The following is a 24,471-nucleotide window of genomic DNA, read 5'->3' on the forward strand; positions in this document are numbered from 1 at the left end:
GAAACATGTTAAGCGTTGCGTGATTGCTGTCCTGATGTGTAAAGTGGTGTCATTGGTAGAGTTTTGCATGATGATGTGTGTGTTGCATCAATCTGCACAGTCGTGCTGTAACACGGCATACAAATATTCCCAACAGCATTGTAACTGCAGCACTACAGAAACCTCCAGTATTGTAGAGGATAATTCCCAAGAGTTAGGTACTGCCTGTCTCCAGCAGTAGTAACCCAGGCTGCTCGAGCTTCTGCTGTTATTTATTAATCCATTACCACTTTCTCTTCTAAGTAGCTGCCCCTTTCTATTCAGGGGAAGGGAATCTGCAGGAAACCAAGAAACGTGTATGCAGCCTCTGCATTTGAGGGAAGAGGACTTTGAGACTAATTTACACTGAGGACTTTGAGACTAATTTACCCTGTGTCATCAGCAATAATGTAGGGAATATAAGAAGCAGCTTCCATTATCTTTGTTGCTTTGATAATGGTGTTGAATCTGCTTCAGCGAAATGACTGGGCTTGGTGGAAAAGTGACAGATTAGGTTGGTTTGGTTGTTAAATTTCTGGGAGGCAACACCCTGCCCTCCCTGCTGCACTGGTCGTGCTGGGGAAATACCTCCCATGTCCCGGCACGGCTTGCTCTCCTGTGTGGCGCTTAAGTGCACGTTTTTTGAGCTTCTTTATCTGCAATCTGGAAAAGGGAACTAAAAATGATCAAACTAAATCAAATAAATGTATTGATGGTGGGAAGTGTTCCCTTGCATAACCCCATGGAGAGCGCTCGTGCTCAGCCCCGCTTGATGGTGTGCTCAGGCCAGCTCTGTACCTGTGGTCAGTGGGGTGGTTTTAGGTTTCCTCTGCACTTGCACAGCTCCGGGACTGGGTGGGAGGCAGCACTGACAGCAGGTGAAAATAAATAGCAGCAACACTCAGCAGTTTGTTGCTGTTATTAGCAGATACCAGGCCGTAGGTGTGTTTTGCTTTTAAATGGCAACCAGTAAAACCAAATGTTCAGAAAATGTCTCACATGATTTATTAACAACAAATTTAAACTGATTTAAACTTTCTGGTTTCTTTTTCCTGCTATAGCTGTAGGCAGGTGAGCCACCACCTTTTGCTGAGGGCCAAAGGGTGTGCCTCTGAGCACAGCGTTTAGGGATTTCCCATCCGCCAAATGGGAAAACACCGGCAGTGTCCAAGGAGAAAGGTTGTCTTACAGAAAGCTAACCTTTGGAAAAGGGACACGTGGCGCTGGGTGATCAAGTGATGAGAGTAGATGACTGGCTGTAGGAAATCCGTACCCTGCTCTGCTCATGGTTCCCTGTATGAGGTGGAGTAATTCACCCACCTTCCTTGTGCTGCATCATGCACTTGTGTAAAACGGAGATTTAAGTATGCATTTACTTCATGAGGCTGTTGTACAGCTAAAAGAATGAGGATATGTTTTCCAATGGGACGAGGACTGTCTGCCCCTTCAACTTAACTCCGGTGTTTTAGCCTTGTTCAGTTGTGCAGAATTGGGCATGGGGGTTGCTGCAGAACTATTCCCAGGAATTGGTATTGAAGCATTCCCTTCCAATGCAAATATGTTAATAGTTAATCCTCACCTGAAAAGTGATTCTTTTAAGGTATAACTTGATGATTTTTAAAATATAAAATTACCAGCTACAGCATTTTCAGTTGCTCTATTTCACATTGGCAAAGCTTGGGCTTATGTAATGTGGGATTGTATAACGTGGCTAAAACCCAGCAGGTTGCTGTGGGGTTTGTGCTCTCTGGTTCCTCTGATCCAGGAGTTTCTGCCCTTGAGTGTGAGCTCATGGCCCCACGAAAAGAAGGTATCAGCACAACTGAAAAATTAAAAAAAAAAAAAAAAAAGGTGCATTGTGCTATGAGGGCAGGAGCGTGGTGGTGGAGGGGAAATTCCATGAAATTGCATTGGTGCAGATACAAAACAAATATTCATTTACTTGTGGGGAAATAGCTGCCTGCCTTTATCTCCGGGACTGTCCCAAGGAAAGATAAATGTATGCACTCAGCCAGGCTACTGTACGAGCTTGCTGCTCTTCCACTGATCCACAGCTTAGGGTGCAGAAATAAGAATCAGAGCATGCACACTGTACACATGCATCCATTTTATGCTTTTCCTATAAAAATTAATATCAAAATGCTTCAAAGATCCACGTTGGGAGATACCATACATATGTGAGCAGTGGTCTGCACTCTAGCACTGATCTGTGTGCAGTTTCATACTTCCTTGTGGCTGCACCCTGGCTCCATCCGAGTCCAATTTGCTAACCTGCTGTGAACACGAAACTGTTCACGTTGTCGGTGAGGTGTTTAGGAGAAGCTTGAGAAAGACCTCATTAAACGAAGACTGGGACAGCACAGTGATTATTTAAATATAGCTGATAATTGAAAGGGATTGCAAACAGATCCTATTCTGCAGCTCCTAATGAGCATGAATGTTGTGGGGAGGGATCTAGTGATCTCTACAGACAGTTGATTAAAATGTCTCTGGTTCAGAAAGAAGCATGGACCCTGATGTGCACTGTCAGAGGAAAAGAAATAAGACTCAATGAAGTGATAGCTATTTATATAATCCGGTAGGACTTGCAGTACCTTGTTGCGTGGCAGTGATGTGTGCAGCACAGCAGCAGTTCACAGCTTCCTGGTGTTTCTCTGGCTCAGCCGCATCTGGCCACGTGAATTGAAGGAGTCAGCCTAACCATGCTCATTTTCTCTTCCCTGCAAAATGGCAGTTCACAGTTCTAGTTTTCAGAGAAAATGAGGTTTTCATATGCTCTGCTGACCAATTTTGAAAGATAATATTTGTAAATAGTGATAATACTAGGTATTACTATTATATATGCTATTATAATATCTGTTATATATTTATAAAAGCTCATTCTTTTACTAATTTTGTAATCCTCATTCTTGAGAAAATGAATAACGTGGGGAATGTGTGTGCTGCACATTTTTAAATGTTTTCCACACGCTGCTTTTTGAACAATTATCCAGCTGAACATCTGAGGTTTGCTGCCCAGCTAGTGTGGGAACATTCAGAGGGTGCCTCTACACGGAGCTGTTGCTCATAGAGCTCGACAAAAAAGCTGCTGCCTATAGCAAATGTGCATTGTGTAGTGGTAGATAACAACTCTCTAACTTTTGGAAATATGAGATTAATAAAATACTCTTTCTTTCTAAGCGAGATATCACTACTTCTGCTTCTTCGTTAACAGTACTATGTTGATTTTCCTCTATGACTAAAGCGAGTGTTATTATTGTGTGTCTCATGTCTTCCTTTCTTGAGAAGCCGCCAGGCGTGGGAGTAGACACACTCAGGGAAACCCCCCACATAAGTTCTGTGCCTCTCTGTAGACCACCCTTGTTAAGTGCCCAAGCCCAAAATGAGATGAAATGCTGTTTTGTAAAGTTGTGTCAGGCAAGGGGGTGTGCAGAACAAAATTATTTGCATCTTGTGAAATCAAAACCAATTTCTATCTTCTATGTTTTATTTGTGTAAGTAAAGTTTAATCTTTGTGGCAACTAGAGGAGGGACAACATGCTGTTATGCAAGCAGGAGATTCTGTTTGTTTTTAATGGTGAGTCCAGTTGATTTTATTAAGATTTAAGGCTGGTTTGAGTTTGTCCATTGCAAAACTGTAGCTAATTTATACCCACACCTCATTTTTTTTTCCCAGAAGCCCTTCATAGTAGAGAGCCATGTATTCTAATAAACTGTAGGAGAAGAAGGTCCATCTGACTGCCAGATACGTGGCACACTTGGTTTGAGCTGACTGCAGGTCCTCTGCCGAAAGGGGCACTCACACTTGCTGGCCTCACTACCTCCAGTGATTTCTTCCCATAATTTCCCCTTGTGTCAGGTCTTTCAGTAGTGTGGCTGCAAGCTCAGCCCTGCAGAGAATAAAACAATCTCTTGTTGGATTGGTGAGCTCACAGGTAGCTGGGACATTGCTAGATCCCGTGCCACTGAAGTGGTGGCGATGTGTGGCTTGAGACAAGAATGAGTGGGAGTACCCCTTCCACTGCTACTTCCAGGTAGGTCAAACCAAAGGCATTGCCAAGTTGTACTCTAGGGTTGCAAGAAAAAATCTTTCTATTTCCTGGAACAAAGGCTGATGATAACAAATAATGATAATGATCATAAAAGGAGAGGAAAGAACAAGAGAAAGAGAAAGGTAGTTGGAGGTATAGCAGGGAGAAGAGATAATAAGGAAGAGGGAAGTAGCTAGAAAAGCTATAAAGGGGGATTAGAGTAAAATCGGGAGATTGCACATCAGCAAACAGAGTTGCACATTAGGAAACACCTTTCCCTGGAGGTTGAGCATACAGTCCTTGGCCTTCAAACACGATGTTCAGTCTCAAGAAAGAGTTTTCCTCTTTCTGGGCAGTATTCAAACAGCATTGCTTTGTGACCAAACCGTGGTACCAGTCTGCAGGCTGAAGGTCAGTCTGTGCTGTCACCTCTGGGTGAAGCAGGGAGGGGAAGCCAAGGCAGCAGTCGTGGCCCCGATGCCCGTCCAGAGCAGCACATATTGCTGAACTGGCACAGCTCAGAGGCAGGCAAAAAGTCCCTCTGAAGAGCTGCCAGCATCGCAGTGAATTTGTCACCTCAGGATGTTGGTTCATAAGTGGGAGGCTGGCCTGGATGTGGCTTTCACAAACCCTTATTCCTGAGGTCACGAATTTCCTTCTGCTGTAGCTTGCTTCTTCCCCACAGGACAGCCCAGATCAGATGCAGTTCTGGAGTTTGGACAACAGGTGGGGCTGGAGCGGCTGTGAGGCTGGGGCTCGGTCCTCCCCAATACCAACAAAGGCTTCTCTGCTGAATCATTCCCAGGGCGAAATACTACTTGAATCCCAAAGTGATTCAGGTCCCTCAGCTGGCTCTGGATTTCTGAAATCTCCTACTGAATGCAGGCATGTCAACCTGCAAGAGCTGGAAAGGCTGAAAATAGCAATGCATTTTCTGTGTTTTGAGAACAGCTTCCTACAATCTTTTTTGTTGTTGTTGTTTCCTTTGTTATTATAGACTCGGGTTACTTATCTACATAACTTGTGTTGCAGGTAAGAACTGTAGGAAACGAGGGTATGCCAGAAGTCCGTCTACCTGACATGCAGATGTGAAAGTGTTTCCTGCCATTCTTGTCTTACAGCTAAGGAAATTGCTGGTTTTGCTTTTGTTTTCTGCAGCTATTTGAGGCTGTCAACTGCCTGGCAAAAAACAATGCCCGCTTGCTTGTGCTGGGCCGCAAACACATGCTGGTCAACTCTTCAAACTGGAAAAGAGAGATTATGAAGGAGATGCAGAATAAGGCAGACTTCTTCTTTGCTGAAAATATGTAAGTTGAAGAAAGAGGCTAAGCTTGACAGAGATCAACACCTGATTTATGTGCCTTTAGTCAGTATTAACAGCTATAGGTTTTAGTACCTTTACTTGTATCTCCAGTTTTATACGTGCAAGAGAAACATATCCCTTGCTATACTTGCTGCAAACAATGATACATATTAAAAGATGCATTCTGTAAAATTTCATCACTTAGAATTGGGCTGACATCTGTATGGTTTCCCATGATACGTAATTGTTGAAAGCACCGTCAAGGATCACACTGGCCTGAATTTACAGCATACCTCAGTAAACTGTCGTGGTTTGCTGTGTAACCCTGCTCAGAGGGAGATGAGGTTTCTGCCTGCCCAGTGATGCTTGGTAGCAGAGGAACGTGGAGAGTCTGGAGCAAGGAGTTCCCTTTTGCTCCTGTGGTAGAATATTTCTGAGTGGAAACAGACTGACTGCTCCTGTCCGCTCAAGCTTGTCCAAGACTGTAAATTATTTACTTGTCTCTGCCTCCACCCCAGTGTCCCCCTCCTTGCCCTGCTTTTATAATGAGTCTCAGTCTTCCTTCAGTGCCAGCTCCACCTAGTTTCCATCTGATTTGGGCTCTGTTGATCATTTGCCTGTCTCTGCCACTGCTCCTGTGTTCTCCCAGTTCCCAGAACTTCTGAACACGTTGCTTGTCCCAACAGCCAGTCCAAGTCTCTTCTGTCTCCTTCTTTCAGATCTGTTCTCCTGCATCACCTTTCTAGTTCTTGCCCTTGTCCTCTTTGCTGTTGAATCACATTGCTTTCTTTTCTACTATCTGAGCACCAACAAAGGGGACACAGTTACCAAAGGATGGAGAGGAGAGCCCCATTAATCTCAAGTCATGTCGGTTGAACTATTAGAGTAATCCATAGCAATCAGTAAGTTGTTTGAAGCAAAGTTCTGCTTCTGAACCTTCGTCAGCCAGGGGGTAACTCCTGCCCATTATAAATGAACTTTTAGAGGTTTTTCCCTAAAACTATTTCAGTTTAACAGCAGCTAATATTGAATACATTTTGCAAATAATTGTCAGGCCTTTTTGGAAGTTCATTCACCCATGTGACAAAGACTCACAGATTCATGCTGTTGGTGGGTGATTATTGTTTGCATTCCAAAAATGTTTTGGGGCTACCCTTACTAGTTTCAGTAGTTCTGTTCCACATACTGTACTGTTAAGTTTTATAGCAAAAGATGATATCATTATATTACCAGACAGTGATGAGAGGGAAGAGTGCTCTGTGTAGCACGCAATTTTTATTGTAATCTCTGACTTCTGGTGCCTCATGGTGAGCAGAAGTTATTTATTTTATCAGGGGCCTAGAGTAGCAGTGGGAATTTTCAGTGATGCTGATGAATAAATCCCAGATCAGCCTTTGATTCATTTCCTGCAGCCAATTACAGCCTTGTGAATGATGTCTGTCTTTTCCATCTGTTTTGTTAAGTTCTGAAGATGATGCCTTCTTGTTATATGCCACTCTTCGATCCGGCAAACGCTGCAAGTTCGTTACGAGAGACTTCCTCCGGGATCACAAAGCTTGTCTTTCCGACAGCCTGACGCGTCATCTGTTCCGTAAGTGGCAGCGTGGACACCAAATAGTCCTTTTTCCTTCTGTAGGAGGAAATCCTATGAAATTTTTGGTAAGTTTTCTTCTACGTTCAGAAAGCACACAGAGCGTGTTTGTTAAATATATATGATTTCAAGCTCAGTAGGCAAAAAGATTTTTGTTGGAATATAAGAGGTGGATTTGGCTCAAAACTTCCATTTTTACTGAAAATTCACTATATTCATAAGGCGTGACACAGACTTGTTAATGTTAAAGAAGCAGCCCTTGGAAAATACAGGCATTTCAGTATTCACTGTAATATTATCCTAACATATCTGTAAAGTTTCATGAAAGAGAGCCCAGAATAGTCATGTTTGTAGTCGATATTTAGCTACTGAAATCACAGCATACCAAGCATTATATCATCGTATAGCAGAATGCTCTACTGCTTTTGTTTAGGAGACAGAAGTCCTCGTGATCCATGAAAGTATATTAACAGGAGTGCAGCTGTTCTAAGATTTTTCTAGGGAAAAATTCATCACGTGCCATTCCATATCCTACAGTTTCTTGTTGTCTGATCCCTCTTTGTTGTTATTGCTGGCTTAAAGGAATACTGCACATACGCAGATTCATTTCCTTGCTGCTCGAGTTAAAACTGTAAATTAATGTTCATCACTTCAGTCAGACTGCAGAGATACAGGCTTATAAGCATGTAAGACTGACAGCCTTTCATTCAGTACTGCCATATACATTTCTTTCTATGGAACCAAAAATTGGATGCAGGGTTACCTGAGTAACACAGCTTTAGCTGCATTTTGTTTCTTTCTTTTGTTGTAGCAGGGCTAGTAATTTTCACATCTTAATTCCCATGCAGGTTTTGCGTATCACACGTTCCCAGTTGTAGACTTCCAAGATTATACACACAGTTAAAATGTGTTCTGAGAGCCATAATTGCAAACCAATTATCTTTTCTATTTGGGTTATGTATGCTGAGTTAGTATATCTGTAACAGAGTAGACCAGAAGAATAGTTTTTATTTGGCTGACTGGCTGCTTTGGAACGTGCTATTGAGAACCCCTTTTCTTATATCCTCCTCGGCATAGAGCAAATCATTTCTGCAAAGAGGTGCAGTGGGAGAACAAACACAGGATGTCATTAATGTACTTTATCAGTTCAAACTGGTAAACTCCACACCCTGAGCTAAATCCCAGTTGATTTCATCTAACCGAACAGAAAAACTTTGCTTTCTCTGAAAATTCAGTGCATTATGTTCAAGTCATTATTATCTGGTGGAGATTGAAAACGTATTTTTTTAGCCATTTATAATGACCCCTAGACCACAAAATACTGAAAGATGTTTTAGTTTTTCCTTCAGTGCTAAAATTTATAATTTGTTTGTTGTGGGGAAATAAATGAGAGTTGTTAAAGAGATGAATCCATGGAGATTTCTAAGGAAAATGTTGGAACTTATAACTAGCTATAAATGGTATTTCAGTAGCATATCATGGAAAGTCTAAAAACAAGTTTGTTTGTTTGTTTGTTTATCCTACAGCCTGCTTTCAGTTATGACATTGTGGTACAGACTACAGGGGACACATGGCATATCCCCTATAAAGACGTTTATGAGGAAAAATATTCATATCGAGTGCCAAGAAAATGGCTCTGCCTTCATCGGAAGTACAGAAGAGTGTAATTGCACAACCTGAATTTTCTTCTTTTTTTTTTTTTTATTATTTTTTATTTTAATCCCTGCTGCCAACTAAGAACAGAATACACATAGAACAGCAGTGCAATTACGGGATTACTGTGTGAGGCATGTAGCTAAAGAAAATTCATTAACTGTGTTTTGTCAAAATCATTCTTGAAGTAAATCTGTTAATATCAGCGGGGGTCCAGCAGGGATGAATTAGGTCCACGATTTCCATCTTTACTGGCAATTTCTGTAGCCTCAATGTGATTTTGAATTAAAACTTGTTTTTCCCTCCTGGAATTTCAGGTTGTGTGTTTTTGTTTTTTTATTTACCTGGTTTTGCTCAAGCTTTTCATCTACACTGAAATTCATGAACTTTGTACTTTAAATAAATAAACAAGACTTCCAGAGCGCCTTCAAAACTGGCATGCTGACCATGCAACAGTATTGCACACTATCCAATAAATAGAGGTACATGGGCCAAATGGCATGTTTACTATTCATCAGGCACGCATAGCTCTTAATACTTCCTCACATTAATTAGAATTAATTTGATTATATAGAATGTGAAAGATTTGTTGTAGCAACATATATTAAGTTTTTGTCTGTAAGAATGAAAAAACAACTAGTGGAATATTGTCTGGTTCTTTCAGTCTTAAATTTGCTGCTTCTGACAGAATTTTTTATCACTGGAATAATTTGCTTATGGAAATACTTGTTTTTTCTAAACAAAAATGGCAAAAACTAGCAATTCAATAATACAACAATTAATTTTTGTACAGAGATTTTAGTGAAACCTCTCCCAAAGCACGAAAAGTAGTATCTATTACAGTGATTGTTTTGTAAGTTGTCATTTGTGTTTCTATCGTAAATGCGTTTATTCCATTTACCATTTTTATGCACGCCTCTCTCCCCCCAAAACATGGAAATACCACATTAATCTCAGCTAAAGGATCGCATTTTGTCACATTTATCTTGCACACTAAGAAGTCTGTTTGAAACTGAGCTGAATCATGCAGATCTTTTTGAATACTACTTGCAGTTCTGAGCTTTTTCTGTTTGATGACAAGCTCCCTCATGTCTCTTAGCGTTCAAGCATGTTCCCTGCTATTTTTTTCACAACAGGGAGCTGTCCTGACACTTGTTCTGCTCCTGGTGTCCGTTTGTAAAGCGGCAGGTTTGTTTGGCACGTAGTCATGTCCTTCAAATAATGTACAGAAAATGTAGAGGAGCTGGATACCTCTTAAGCTAACCTAGAACCTTGGTTTTAAATTCATCAGGTTGCTGGTAGAGTTCATGACAACCCCCTGTTCTGGCAGAATGTGCCAGCTCTGGTAGGTCATCTGCTTTCTGGAGTCCTCCGGGAATGCAGAGATTGGGTCTTCTCTTGCTCCTCAAACTGATTTACTTCTAATTTGTCAGAAGTTTGTCTTTACAATTCTGTAAGTCCAACAACTGCCACATCTCCTTGAAAATGCAAATACTGCATTGTTACAGTGTCTGCTCCTGCACAGGACTACTTCATTAGTAACCATTGCTCTGTGGGAGGGTTACCCTCTGATGTAGTTCCACGACAGCAGAAGCTGATCTAAATGAGTGTTGTTACGGTCCCAGTGTGGTGCTAACTTTGGTTGTTCTGCAGTCCTAAGCAATTCAGAGCTGAGTCAGCTGAATGCAAATGCTATAAAACTTGTGAGACACATTCACTGAGGTTTGTATTTTATCTCACCCTGGTCATTAACAGACACGCATAATACCAACATCTAACCGGAATAATTGCATCCCGCGCTTCCTTTTGACCGAAACCAGACATGTCCTTAATCGCTCAGGTTTCATCTCAAAAACTGTTCTTAGAGAGATACGGTAATACTTTCTAAATATTAACACTTCCTGAATACACAGTCTTAGTGTGAGTAGTTAATACTGAATGCTAGTATGTGTGCTTTTCGTGTTGCTGTCTATCATGCAGAGGTTCTGCAACAATTTTAATCCATGGTCAAGCTATGAAACGGTTACTTTTTCAGTGCTCTTTCCTTATTATTTGTACTGCAGGGGATGGAAAGAGTTTGTTAATCACTGGCAGGATGAAAGGGAGCATGGAGTTACGTGCTTCAGAACGTGTTTCAGTGTAGGAGTTGATTGAATCATTTGACAGCTTTTGAGAGCCTGTGAAGCATTATCAGGTGGGGTGTCGCTGCAGTTCTTCCCCATACAAATGAATTCCCCTGTGCAGGAAATTTATCCTGAAGCCCACGGTGCCATTGTCATTGTAGAGCTGAGCAGGTCATTTTGACTGGGACCATGTTCACCTTGGGGAATGCGCCAGTTATTTAAAACCAGTCAACCAGAAGAATATACTACTAGTTGTGTGATTTAATACACTGCCTAACGTGTCAAACGACAGGGAGGCTTACAGTTACCCCACGTAAATGAAGTACTATAGTAAGTAGTTGGGTTTAGTTACTACATATGAAAATTTTTCTTTGAGAGAATGTAAGAAATTGGTTTAAAACCTCAAACCTTTTTTTTTTTTTTTTTCTCTGAATACATGAGTATTAGAATTAGCTGAAATAATACAATAACACAGTACTGATGCCATCAACCATTAAAGCAGTAAGTTTTCTCAGGGCAGATATTGAACAAACCAGCCAGAGGGAACACAATCTGGAAATCCGCAGCAGGAAGATGTCCCAGGATTAGTGTGAGAATTATTATGATTTAATTTTTAATTATGTTTGCTGCTAATGCACTTTGTTGTAGCTCCTTATAAGGGATGAACAGCCTCCTCTCTGGAATGAATGAGGACATGTTAGTGACCTAACCACAGGCATTTTCAATTTCGTGCCACTTGTTTCTGGATATTTCAAAGGAATTCTGGGGTGTTTTATTGGCAACCTGAGAGCCAAACCAAAGCAATCTGCTAGCAAATCTACTGACATCTACCAGATCTACTTGACATCTCGTACTTATTAGTACTGTTGTACAGTGAAAAAACAAGGATTTTTAATGTCTTCCTCACATTAGCTTATCAGATTGATGAGTCCACATTGAAAGCCAGGAAGGCAAGTTCAGGTAAGTCCTCTGAACGTCACAGGAGTTGGTGCCACCATAACCATGGCAAGTGGCTCTGGTGCCCTTTGCAAGCACTCTGAGTGAGAAGAGTCAGACAGAACAACACTTAACTTGGCCTGCCACGTACCATGGGGACGGAGACACGCTGGGAAGACAGACTTGAGGAAGAGTGGACTGATTCAGCCTTTACTGAAGTTGTTTTGTGAATAGTTTCATCTCTGTGATTGCCCATTTGCTGTTTATTATGTTAAAAAGATGTGAGAATAGTCTTTTGCAGAATCTTGCATCACAAACTTTAATATGGTAGGTAAGAAGTGATGAATATTACACCCAAAATACTTGATAACTCTTCTGAAACAAAACCATCATTTGGCAGCTGATGCAATTGCTATATGGATGGAGAAAACTTCTGGACACTGTATCCCAAGAGTAGTATGACTTCCACTCTGTCATATCCATGGTGTTGAGTAACCGTTTAATCTTAATCTTAGGTTTAATCAAATATTTAGTCTCTCATTTCAAACAGTTAAAAGTAATGGATTTTCTCACTTGGTTACTTTTTGGCAATCGGGCTGAATTCTCTCCATTTCTCCATCCCTTTTTTCTCATTGAGAATAAAAACAAAGAACGTGACATTAAATTCTAGTGTTACAGTATGGAATAGCTTTGTGCGTGGTAGGAATTGGAAGCCAGGCACCCTTAGCATGGGGAAGGGGAGGTCTTAAGGGAAGCAGGTTGTAAGAATTGTTAGTGTTGCGGAGGGAGTGCACAGGGACGGGGTGCTTGCTGTCTCTGCCAGTGCAAAAGTGGCATCAAACGGTGCTGGCGAACAGAAGGCTCATACAAAGGGTGAAGTTTCAGATGCAACCACGCAGTGCGTCTCGGTGCTGAGCCACCCCTTGCCATGGCCCGTCATGGATGCGAGAGGTTCACAGGAGTTCACAGGGAGACCAGCAAGTTCATGAAAGAGAAATCCAGCAGGGGTTATTTAATAACTAGACGCTATCTCTGCCCCGGGAAGTCCCTCCAGACGGCTGGAGACGGGGAGAGCATTGAGGGAACGCCTCACGAAAGGCTCCCTGCAGCCTCAACAGCTTCTGGGGCTGCTTCTGGCCACAGCTGGAGACAGGGCACCGGGCTGGGGACTGCTGCATCGGAGAAGAAACATTTCATATCTGCCCACGGAGCCTCTCCCTAATGAGGGGGACAAAATCTGTCTCTCGCAGCGTGTGGCGAGGCGCGTTGTTCTCCCATTGTATTAATAATTCAGGAGAGCTCTGTGGAAACCATTAAAGCAGGCTTTTTAATGCGTGGTGTGCACCTGCCGCAGGAAAAAGCGTGCAGTAACACTTTCAAATGGAGGCTCGGACATCAAAACGCAGCCTTCCCGGCTTTTTTATTGAACTCTGAGGGAAAATAACAAATAACGACAGCGCTTCCCACACAGCGCCGGGGAACTCCGCGCGCCTCACCCACAGCCGGGGCTTTCCCGCCCCGCCAGCCCCGTCAGGGCTCCCCCATCCCCCTCCCGCGCCCCGCACTGCGCATGCTCGCCGGAGGCGCGCGGCCGAGCGGCGCGGGCACGCGCGGCGGGGCGTGGAGGAGAGGAGGCGGCGGCGGCGGCGGGGCGCGCGCGTGCGCCGAGCGCGTGACCCGGAAGCGCTCCCTCAGCCGCCCGTCCGGTAGCGGCGGGGCCCTGCACGCTGCGCGCCCCCCGCGCCCCGCGCCCGCCATGTCCCGCGGCTCCAGCGCCGGCTTCGACCGGCACATCACCATCTTCTCGCCCGAGGGACGCCTCTACCAAGTCGGTGCGTGCCCGCCGCCCGCCCGGCCCCGGAACTGCCCCGTCACGGGCCCGGCCGGGGCAAGGCCCCGCCGACAGCGCCTGAGGGGGAGCGGCCCTGAGGGGGGCGGGGAGGGGGGAGGGGGGAGGGGGGTGCGGGGCGCTGCTGCAGGGCCCCCGGTGGCAACGCGGCCGCCTCGCAGCCGGGCAGAGTTCGTCCAGCCCCGGTGCGGCCCGGGGAGCCCCGCGGCTGGGCCCCACGAGGCGTTGTGGCCGCATCGTCCTGCTGCTGGCAGCCCCCCGGGCCTGGGGGCTCTGCCCCAGCTGCAGGGGTCTCAGCGGGTGTGCTCTGCGGCTGCACGGCCATCGCTCCCCAAGGAAAGGAGGCTGCGGGGAGCGGGCTGCACCGATTGTCGGCAGCGGCCAGCGCTTTCTGCTGTGTCTGCCACTGAGCTTTGCTCAGGAAGGAGGATGCGTGGAGCAGGCAGCGCAGTCCTGGATGGCCCTTACAGCAAGGCACACCTACAAGCATGGCCGTGTTTGGGTGGCTATGCATCAGCAGAAAGTCACCAGCTGCCTACACGCAGTGCCTTCTCAGTACCTGTCGTTTACGTAAGGCTTGGATGCAAGTGAGGCTGGTAAGCCTTACACATGCAGGCAGTAGGAACAACGCTTCCCTGCACAGGGTGTCAGTGGAGGCACGATGGAAGAGGCATGGAGTACGGCCTTCTGTTGCCATTAAAACGTGCTGGTCGGCCTGCATCACCTTTCTGGCTCTTTCTCTGCTGCGCTGCTACTTGCTGAGTATGGTTTCAGCATCCTGCAGCAACGAGGGAATTGAGCCTTCATTTTCTGCCCCCTGGATATACGCATCAACTGTTGTTAACCATTATGATAATATACGAGAAGAGTCCATATCTTCCATATCTTTCCTGTGTCTGAGAAGCAAGTTCCTGCACGCCTGTTTGAGACCATCTGTCCAAAGGTGTTTTGAGTACCCATCTGTTAGGGGAGTATAGGGAGGGAGGTACTTAGGTGTGCATAGTTACCTTCAGGTAAGCCTGACCTCACTCTGCCTGCAGCCAGGCTGATAACTTGGGCATGGTGCCACGCAAATCTCTGTTGGCTAGCACCTAGCCACAGCATGGGCAGAAAACTGCTTGTGGTCAAATGTGTGAATCTTTCTTTCTGAGTTCTATACATCCTTATCTGTGTGCTAGATGCAGACTATTAGGTGCTATCGAGTATGGGCACATCTCAGGCTTTAAGGCTGCCTTAAAACTTGTTTGGTTTTGTTTCTTTTCCCCAGAAGTTTTTGCCTGAACAGAGATTTCCAGTGTAGTGATACTGGCCTGAAATGCCAGCGCTTTGCCTTGCATCTGTCTTCTGAAGCGCAAAAAGCTTGTGCCTTCAAAGTGTTCTCAGAATAAAAGATAGCAGTTATTTCATATGAATTTCTTGTTGCTGTGATTAAAAGCCTTCAGAGAATCAGTGCTGTCTTGCCATCTGTTAGTTCCAGTTATCAGAGCTGATGTTTCTTCTGAGGGAACTTCTGAGAGGTGAAGGAAATGGTAGAATTTCTGATGAATAGCAGAAAACAGACTTCGCTGCCAGCAGCAATATTTATTTGGACTTGCTATACTGGAACAGCCACTTCACCTTTTGGCTTGTCTCTTTGAACACAGCATCACAGGTAGCAATAGGAACAGACAAAGGGGGACAGCTCAGGCAGGGTGCCCAGGACCATATCCAGAAGTGCTGCCTCATGTTTAGATGGGACCTCTGGTGCTCCACTTTGTGCCTGTTGCCTCTCCTCCTGGCACTGGGCACCACTGAAAGAGCCTGGCCCCATCCTCTTTGTGCCCTCCCTCCAGGTATTTAGGCACACAAATAAGCAGGCGCCACACGCCCCTGGCCTGGGGCTTCAAACATGGGTGCTTGTGGACAGTGCTAGGGCAGTGCTAGTTGTGTCTCAAGGCTCTGTGCTTCTCTGCAGGCTAGCATGGGTATGCCTTGGGAAGGCAGGTGGAAGGGGTGAGCAAGATGGTGCATCTAGTGGAGGGAAAAGGGAAAGGTTCCTTATGTTATGCTAAGGTAACCAGTAAATGCTGGGAAGTCTGAGAGCACACATACAGAGCTCTCAGTACATGGCAGTTACCCCTTCCACAATGCCGACTCAGGGTATCAGACACTGACTTTTTGCAAGATACGTTTTTTCATTTTCAGGTGATTCCTGTGCTGTTGTGCAGTTTCTCCCACAAATTTGAACGCAGCTTTTGAAAAAACTTTATTTCCTGCCCCTACTGTGTTTTTTTTTGACAGTAGTGGTAGCAGTGTGTTCTGGGTTCCAGCCTCATTCACGTAGCTAACAAAAAAACTGGTCTGCATCTAACTAGTGCCTGAAACTTGCTTTTCCTGACCAGATATTAGGAAGTTCTGAATGTTTATCACGTATTGCCAGATAAAGGTTTTTAAAGGCTCTTGAGGCTTTTGAAATCATTAATGAAGGGAAATTTATTTCTTGGAACATATCTCGTAAATCTGTATCATTGTCTGATTAATGCTCTTTAGTAAGCACGTGGATTGATTTTTGTATTAAAAAGCAAATAAAAGCATTGCAGCGTTTGAGCATCAAGACACAAAATGTGACAATGAGCTGGAAACTCAGCTTCTCTGCCTTGCCTGTTATTTCAGTTCTCACCTGTATTCATTAAAGTCTCCAAAAGAAAATTACATCCTGACAATGGCAATAACACTTGAAATACTAGATTCTGCCATGATAAAATTTTTATGTAGGGATTTATGGTTACTGTAGGTTAATGTCGGCCTGTGCAGAACAAATTCTGTTGCTAAGTGCTCTAATTGAACAAAAAGGCCAATTATTAGAAATGTTTGAAGGAAGCAATAATAGCAGTTCTGTGAAGACAGACCAGTGTAACTTGCATCAGGAAGTCTTGCTCTTTGTGCTAAAGAGCCTAAAGACAAAGTGGTACAGAAGTGCCTGCTGTTAAAAAGGCCAGAACTTGGTGAGATTTCTGTCGGGGGAGGTGTCAGAGTTGCTTGTACTAATATATCTAATAGTGGTTTTTAATAACTTTTACATATTTTTCTAGAATATGCTTTTAAGGCCATAAACCAGGGCGGACTTACGTCCGTAGCTGTCCGTGGGAAGGATTCTGCAGTAATTGTAACACAGAAGAAAGTACCTGTAAGTCTGCTCTTTATATAAATATAACATTAATGTTGTGTATTACCATTGACGCATATAGATGTTTGAACTGAATTTCGTGTCATTCTGCTTACTGTCATTTCAGCTCTGTTTAGTGCTCAGTTGTACATTTCATCCCTATGTCCTGTGATTTTTCTCTGCAGCTGTTGAAGGGATAAAGCTGAACTAGGGGCTAGGCTCTGGTGTACCTTGGTATATGTGCAGTATTCTGGCTCGTAAGGGTTGAGCTGTCCAAAGTCAGTTTTCTGATTTGTTCCTTTGCATGTGTACAGCAGTAAGTAGTGGAGAACCCAAAGGACAAGTTTTAGCTGTTGATTCTTCTGGACTCTTTGGTAGCTACCAGTTTGTTGTACTCAAAGGCCTTATTGCAGCCTTAAACTAAAAGGGACTAGATTTAGATTAGATACAAGGAAGAAATTCTTAGCTATGAGGGTGATGAGACTTCTCAGGTTGCCCAGAGAAGCTGTGGATGCCCCATCCCTGGAGGTGTTCAAGGCCAGGCTGGATGGGGCTTTGAGCGGCCTGGTCTGGTGGGAGGTGCCGTGCCCAAAGGTGGGTGGTGGAACTAGATGGTCTTTAAGGTGCCTTCAAACCCAAACCAGTCTATGATAGCATAGCATATCTATGATAGCAGATTATTTCTTCTTCTCTTTAGGACAAGTTACTGGATTCCAACACAGTGACTCATTTATTCAGCATTACTGAAAATATTGGCTGTGTGATGACAGGAATGACAGGTATTTAATTCACTATCTTTTTAAGTATCTGGAATGCCTGTGGTTTTTGGTGTTGTTTTTTTTTTTTTTGGTTGGCCAACTGTGTATTGCGTAAAACTGAACCTGTGCTCTAGGAAACTTGTTACACTCGATCTGGTCTTAGAGAACTTGTCTAGATCTAATGTGTTTTTTAAAACTTAGAGTTGGGCGTGGAATTTGCATTCTCAACCAACGCTAGGAATAAATGTGGTACACGTTCGTTGAAATTAATAATTAGCTCTCTCCCTCTAGCTGACAGCAGATCCCAGGTGCAGAGGGCCCGCTATGAGGCTGCTAACTGGAAGTACAAGTATGGCTATGACATCCCTGTGGACATGCTGTGTAAGCGGATTGCAGATATTTCTCAGGTCTATACGCAAAATGCTGAAATGAGACCTCTTGGTTGCTGTAAGTATAGTGTATGAAATCTCTGTTTCATGTCTAAGCTTGCAACTTTGAGTATAAGCAATTACCCATTTTTAAATTGTGCAAAATGATATGAATGTAACCAAAAGAGTAAGAGGGGTGAAGAGGCAGGTGAGAGAATAGTGTTGGAAGTCTTGAACTGGAGCCATGATTTTACCATTGACTTAGCATTTGGATTTAATGAAACGATTTAACTGCTTTAAAACATGTTGCTATTTCACCTTAGTTTTTATGAGCCTAATCTGTTTGCACAGTGATGGCTGTGAATGGAAGATGCTCTTTTTACCAGTGTCTGTGTCTGGGTAAATATCACACACACATGAAGAATGCAGATTGTGAAGATGTTCAACTTTTTTTTTTTTTTTTTTTTTTTTTTTACTCTGAGTTGTGTGTATAGGCTAAAAGTAAGCTAAATTGGTGCTTTTAACTTAACCATTATCTGTGTAATGTAGGGAAGACACACTTAATAGTTCACTTGCAAAGATTTCTGCACCAATCTGGCTCTATAATAGCAAATGCAACCTAAGTTTAAAAAAAAAAAAAAAAAAAAGTGTGTAAAGTTTTCTGCATATACTTGGTTGTCCTTGTATTCTGAGTTTGGTTCTGACTTGTTTTTTTTCCTTACATTCAACCATGAGTAATGTGTAACCGTAGTGTTAGACTGCCTGGGAACTGGGGTAAAAGACTTAAATGTTTCCTCAATTGCTCGTTCACTAGACGTTCTGCCTAGATTTCTTTTTGTGTCGTTGGTTTTCTTTTTTAATGAAAATATTTTCAGAAGTGATGAATCACTTCTGGTAATCGTACTAGGCACTAGCACTTCTTACTAAAGAATTAACATTCAGGGTTACACCACAGTTTCCATGATGGGGCAATTTTTGTAGGCTTGTACGCTTGTAATGTTCGGGAATGATCATTTATTTCATTGCTTGGCATTTTCCATGCCCTGATACCACTGGAAAGTGAACTTTTTTCAATCCAAGAAGAAAAATGTATTTTTCCTAACTTTGGTTTGTAAAAAGATGAAACTTTTTTTGTTGCTGTTCAGAAGCTGATAGCTATAACTGCTATTTAAAAGTTGCACAAGTATAAAGCTAAAAGTATTAAGATGCTTTTTTTTTGCAGTTGTTATTTTTTAATTATTTTTAATATGTATACTGAGACTATAGAACTCTAAATGTAAAAGTGTAGCTGAATATAGCTGCACTTCAGAGATTTGACCAGTTTATGACTAGATGTAATGCAGTGATTGTCAAGTTATAGTCAAGAACTCAAAATTGCTATTTTAATATTTCACTTCAGTGTATTGTGAAGATGCTTTCTTGTTAAAGACATCTTAACTGAACGTCTGTTTATGCTTTCGAAGTGTCACCGTCACATAATACACAGGATGTGAATTGTGGCTGGGTGAGCCTTGTGTCAGGATTAAACTTGTATTTCCTGACTTTGTGGTTCTTTACTACCGAGTCTGGCCAAAACATTGCTATGTTTAACGAGCAGCTTTCTTGGGGGTGACAGAAATCTAGTCTGTTCTAAAATGAGCTGCGTGCCTGGTACGAGACATTGGTAAGAAATGGTGAATTATAGATAAAGGAGTCACAGGTCTAGGTATTGGACTGGTTTCCAAAAATGAACTGCAGCATGCATATGTCTCGTAGGAGGGGAGTATCTTTAGTGGTCTTCAGTTCAACAGAACAGAGAAAATCAGAAAAAAATATTAACAAGTTTTCCCTTCAAGGTATGATTTTGATTGGTATTGATGAAGAACACGGCCCTCAGGTGTACAAGTGTGACCCAGCAGGTTACTATTGTGGATTCAAGGCCACAGCTGCAGGAGTTAAGCAGACAGAGTCAACCAGTTTTCTGGAAAAGAAAGTAAAGAAGAAATTTGATTGGACATACGAACAAACGGTAGAGGTAGGTTGGTGGAGAGTAATATTTATCAAAGTATTTTTAATGATTGTTGTCTGTGCAGGTTTGTGATACAGAAACGTGTTACACGTTTCCTGTTTTCTTACAGCTCTGTATTGCTGCCAGAGCAATTATAGCTATTCCAACCAGAAAATCTTTTGAAAGTATTTGGCAAGTGTTTGGAGTCATCTAGTCTGCTTTTTCTGCGTGTATTAGTTGAAGTGGAATCCACACGATTCTGGGCATATCAGTGGTTTTTGTTGTGTGTTTTTTTGTTTGTTCGTTTGTTTGTTTGTTTTTAGTGTCTGTTAAAACAATTCTGTTAAAAAGCATTTCAAACAAGGTGGGGGTTAGTGCCCATCTGTCAGTTCAGTAAATACAGCAACAATTACTGTGCCTGCTGTGAAAACTGTTGTTCAAGGCCCATTATAAAAACATACCCTGTTTATCCAACAGATTAATGAACTGTATAATAACCCTTACTTTTTCACTTACACTGTAGAGACCTGTCTAAACAGACCTCTTCCATGGCGCACCTGTTTCTCCTGCCTGGTCTTGTTCAGCTCCCATAATGTTAGGTTTCTTGCATCACAAGATCAGTGGAAATGAAGTATAATAACCTAAGCAATTGACCCCACTGTGAGATGAAACAGACTTGTATTAACATATATGCGAATACTATGCAAATTCAGAGCTCCAGCTAAATTGCTTCTGGAGTCTACATTACTGTGAAAAAAACATTTAAAGGGGAAGTTCTTCAGTATAAATGCACCAGTTTAAAATGTCTGTCCAAAAGGTGTAATATACCGATTTCTTAATCTGTATTTTTTTTTTTTTTTTTTTAATAAAAGATCTTGAGAGGATAAATACTTGCAACAGATGTTGAATGTATTTGAAATTCTGTCAGAGACCCTATTTTATCCTGGTTAAATAATCTTCACATTAAATGTGTTTTTCTGACACTGCTTGATTATACTGTTGAGATGTTCTTCATCATTAGAAAGTTCACACAACTTTTTTTTTTTTTTTTTTTTTAAAAAAAAAAAAAGCTTGCAGTGCTTTAAAGGTAGTTTTCCATGGATAAGTTGTGTTGTGTTTGTTTTCTTTTAACAACTTGGCTTCCATGCAATCTTCTGATAAGGTGTCTACATAGTTTCATACAATTACTGCAGAATCAGTGTATTGTCAACATACTGGAAATAAACTTTAGGAAAGTCTTGTCTGGTGTTCTATGCTTTCTAAAACAATACTGATGAGAATTATATGCCAGGATGTCAGAATAACTGATTTGGAAAGCATCTGGCTAAGTAACTGTTTTACAGAACTCATTTTTGTGCTCACTCGTCATTTTAGGAATACATCTTCAGCATTATTATGGCTTGACTGCAAAGTATGAGTGAGGATGCAAAGAACACCTTTTAAAACAGGTGATGATTAGGATGGAAAAAAAGAAAAGCAAGTTGTAATTAAATTCAATTTCTAAAAACAGGTGGTGTAATTTTAGTTAGCAGAAGAAAAGCCAAGATGGAAGCTACGCAAGTGATGTGCTTTGAGTAATCCTAGGTTGTAACAATGATGTCAGTCTTGATTGCCACTTAGGAAACATGTTCTGTCCTTGGGACCTGGGGTTTTAGTCTTCACCTGATAAAAGGCTTTTGTTTTGTCTTTTTTTTTTTTTTTTTCTGCTAAGAAAATTTGATTTTTGTAGATGGGGTTTACGAGAGAGAGAAGGTGAGAGGAAATATATTTTGTAACAAAGGAAAACTATTTGAAGCTTTACAGCTAACGTTTTGAGGTGGAAGGAAATAGTTGTTAATGCTAGGTCTACTAAACAATACTTCAGTGCTTTCTGGTTAATGACATTTTTTTTTTGGTCATCTTTCAGACAGCAATAACATGCCTGTCTACTGTACTATCCATTGATTTCAAACCTTCAGAAATAGAAGTTGGTGTAGTCACAGTGGAAAATCCTAAGTTCAGGTAAGTGGTCAGTATTGATAAAACATGGTATTTCTCTGGTTATGTGTGATTAGTTTTAACTTACTGTGTAATAATAAATTCAGAAAGAGAAAATTCAGAAATTTAAAATAATGTTAAGATTAATTTCAATTTTTGACCTGGTTAGGGGATCCGGTGGAGAAAAGTGTTGTGTTTGTAAAAGTGTGTTTTTTTTACATGGTTAAAACGTGTTTGTGTGTTCTAGATATTTCTTTCATGCTTAAAAGATTAAGTAGTTTTGTTTGTACTAGTATCTGGAGTTCGCTTTCAAATCACAGTCATGACAGCTAACTCAGTAAAGTCTGTTATATATCAGGGTTCATTCTGAAAGTCCCTTAATTTTTTTTTATCCTTTTCTAAATGGGAAATGACTCTTGCTCATCTCATCATAGTGTTTAGGAGCTCTAGTATGTAGTTAATAGGTTATGCATTTGTATGATTTGAAATAATCTATTTAAATTTGACAAGATTAAAAGATTCTGTGTTTGAAACCACTGTGCTGATTCAGAACTCGCTGAACTTTTACTTTCCAAGTACACTGTGTTCCAGCCTACTGCGAAAGCGAGACCTGCCATTTCCTCCCCTCCCCTCTGCCTCTACTATTGTCTGAATCTGAGGGCAGCCTTCTTTGTGCAGCATGGTTACACAGACAATACCTGGAAATCTTACTGCTGCGGGCCATATCTCACATCAGATACAATGTGCTGAACAGCCTTCCCACAACACAGCGTACAGCTGTGGAATTACACATGAAAGAATGGGAGTTCTGGGGTCTTTTAGTTAATGCAGCAGGACCTTCTAGGTGTATGTTATTTAAAATTCGGCTGAGTCAGACTTGTTGCAGAGGAGTTCAGTTAATTTTGCCTTAGGTTTTCATTGTGTTTTGGTTTTCTTTGTCATTAAAATAAATAAAAATAAATGAAGGGAAAAGTCCTGTGCTGCTTTAGTCTAGCGACTCAGTAGGTGGGGATTGGAGAAAGACTTCAAACTTTTGCGTCCTACAGGTGCAGGCTTTTGAATGCTTCCTAATGTGTAAAGTTGACATGCAGTAGTTCTGCATGTCAAGTGTAGAAGCCTGTGTCTTCCTTGCAGTAATTGTGTTAACTACCATGCTCATTCTTTTAAACAAGGTGCCAGCTTGCTAATATATTACTCACGAGGAATTATGTGTTCCTTTTCTACCGTTTGCCTTCTTTGCTCTCTGTGCTTTTGATTCCTCCTTTATTTTCTGAAAATAATTTAAATGTTTTTTGTGGCCCTGGTAGCAGGACGTTAAAGTTTGAAAGATGCAATGTGTAATACTGATTTGTGTAGATACTAGGTTGGAGTTTAAGGGGAAGAATCATTGAAGCTATTTAGGATTTCTTTTTGTTCTTTCAGGATCCTTACAGAAGCAGAGATCGATGTGCACCTTGTAGCTCTGGCAGAGAGAGACTAATTAGCTTTCCCATTTCTGTTGTCTGTGCTTCTCACCAGGATATTTGGTGAAAAGAAAACACTTATTAACGGATTTAGATTATGGAATTAAAACAATGTTCACTGTATGATGTATTTTACTCTGTACAAATAAAACAGAGGTTTTTGAAATACTTGTTGTCTTTTAAAGTATTTTTCTTAACTTTCAGTTCAATGGAGTTCTCATCAAAATGCTTGATGACTTTGAATGTTTCTGTGATTTATTATATCTGTTAATTGTATTTTATGAGCACTTTTATACTTGGTTCTGTATTTTTCATCTGAGCTATATGACTCCTAGTGTAAAGTTTCATATCAGCTTGTGGTGTGTGTCTCTTGAGATAAATCTTACATTTCCATGCGTTCTCTTGCCCAAATATTTGAAGGCTTATAACAGTACTGTTTTATCCATGGGAAAATTAAGAAGATGTTTATTTCAAACCTGACGATTTGCTCCAGTTTCTATGAGGAAGTAGGACAAAAGCTGAAGAAAAAAAAACTGAACTGTGATTCCCAGTGCATTCAACAGATTTATCTGGGGAGTGGGGAGGAATGTTAAGCTTAACACGTCAGCTACAATCAAATAGTTCTGAAGCTAACACTTAGGGGAACAGATTCTATATGCAGTCTATGTTGGGGTTTGTCAGCTACCTGGTCTGAGGCTTTGGGCAGTGCCGAAAGCAATTAATGATGGAGCCAACAGACAAAGTCCATGAGCAAGAATGTCTCTGGGAAGCAATTCCACTTGTGTCTTTAAAGGTTCCAAGTTAGGAGGAAAGATAAGACTGCAAAAACTTGAGTCAAGGTAAAGGAAACTGCTTTTTTTGTTTTGCTGGAATTGAAGAGGTTTCAGTCTCCACAGCAGAAAGGGAGGTGATAAAGTTGCAAGGAAGGAGATACTGAGGGGAAAGTGAAGACTACCAGATAGTATTAGCTGTTGGGTGGATGTGAGAGTTTTCCTGGAAGAATGCCAAGCTAGTATGACTTAGCTCTTCAATTCTTCTGTCGTGCTATTTGTATGCTGGCTTTCATTACCCCAGAATTCTCTGCAGTTTCCAGGACCTTTGGGGAAGGCCTAGTAAGTTATCAGGAACTGGGATTGCTTAATATTTTTTGCTTTACTTTACACTTTAAGCCCCTTAAATGTGAATTTTTCAAGTTCATTGTAGTAAAGGAGATATAATTCAGTGTTCAGTTTTAATAAAAGATAATGCTAACTGTATAACTGAGTTGAG

The 24,471-nt window shown here is 41.8% G+C and overlaps 2 protein-coding genes across 2 annotated transcripts in view; both read left to right on the top strand.

The window, feature by feature from the left end:
- PRORP (protein only RNase P catalytic subunit) overlaps positions 1-8,947 on the top strand; it is a 45,623-nt gene extending 36,676 nt beyond the window's left edge. Inside the window, exons 6-8 of the mRNA XM_082760665.1 lie at positions 5,208-5,356; positions 6,816-7,011; positions 8,470-8,947. Of these exons, the coding sequence (XP_082616791.1) occupies positions 5,208-5,356; positions 6,816-7,011; positions 8,470-8,610 (486 nt within the window). The 3' untranslated portion in view covers positions 8,611-8,947. The remainder of the gene's footprint in view (positions 1-5,207; positions 5,357-6,815; positions 7,012-8,469) is intronic.
- Positions 8,948-13,295: 4,348 nt separating this feature from the next.
- PSMA6 (proteasome 20S subunit alpha 6) lies at positions 13,296-23,370 on the top strand. Its single transcript, XM_082761103.1, has 7 exons — positions 13,296-13,487; positions 16,576-16,670; positions 17,347-17,428; positions 17,699-17,854; positions 19,611-19,789; positions 21,669-21,763; positions 23,162-23,370. The coding sequence occupies exons 1-7, from the start codon at positions 13,412-13,414 to the stop codon at positions 23,217-23,219; spliced, it is 741 nt and encodes a 246-aa protein (XP_082617229.1). The 5' UTR covers positions 13,296-13,411; the 3' UTR covers positions 23,220-23,370.
- The last annotated feature ends 1,101 nt before the right edge of the window (positions 23,371-24,471 follow it).

This window comes from Aythya marila (assembly GCF_965140915.1).
Source record: "Aythya marila genome assembly, chromosome: 5".
In the NCBI taxonomy this organism is placed as follows: Eukaryota; Metazoa; Chordata; class Aves; order Anseriformes; family Anatidae; genus Aythya; species Aythya marila.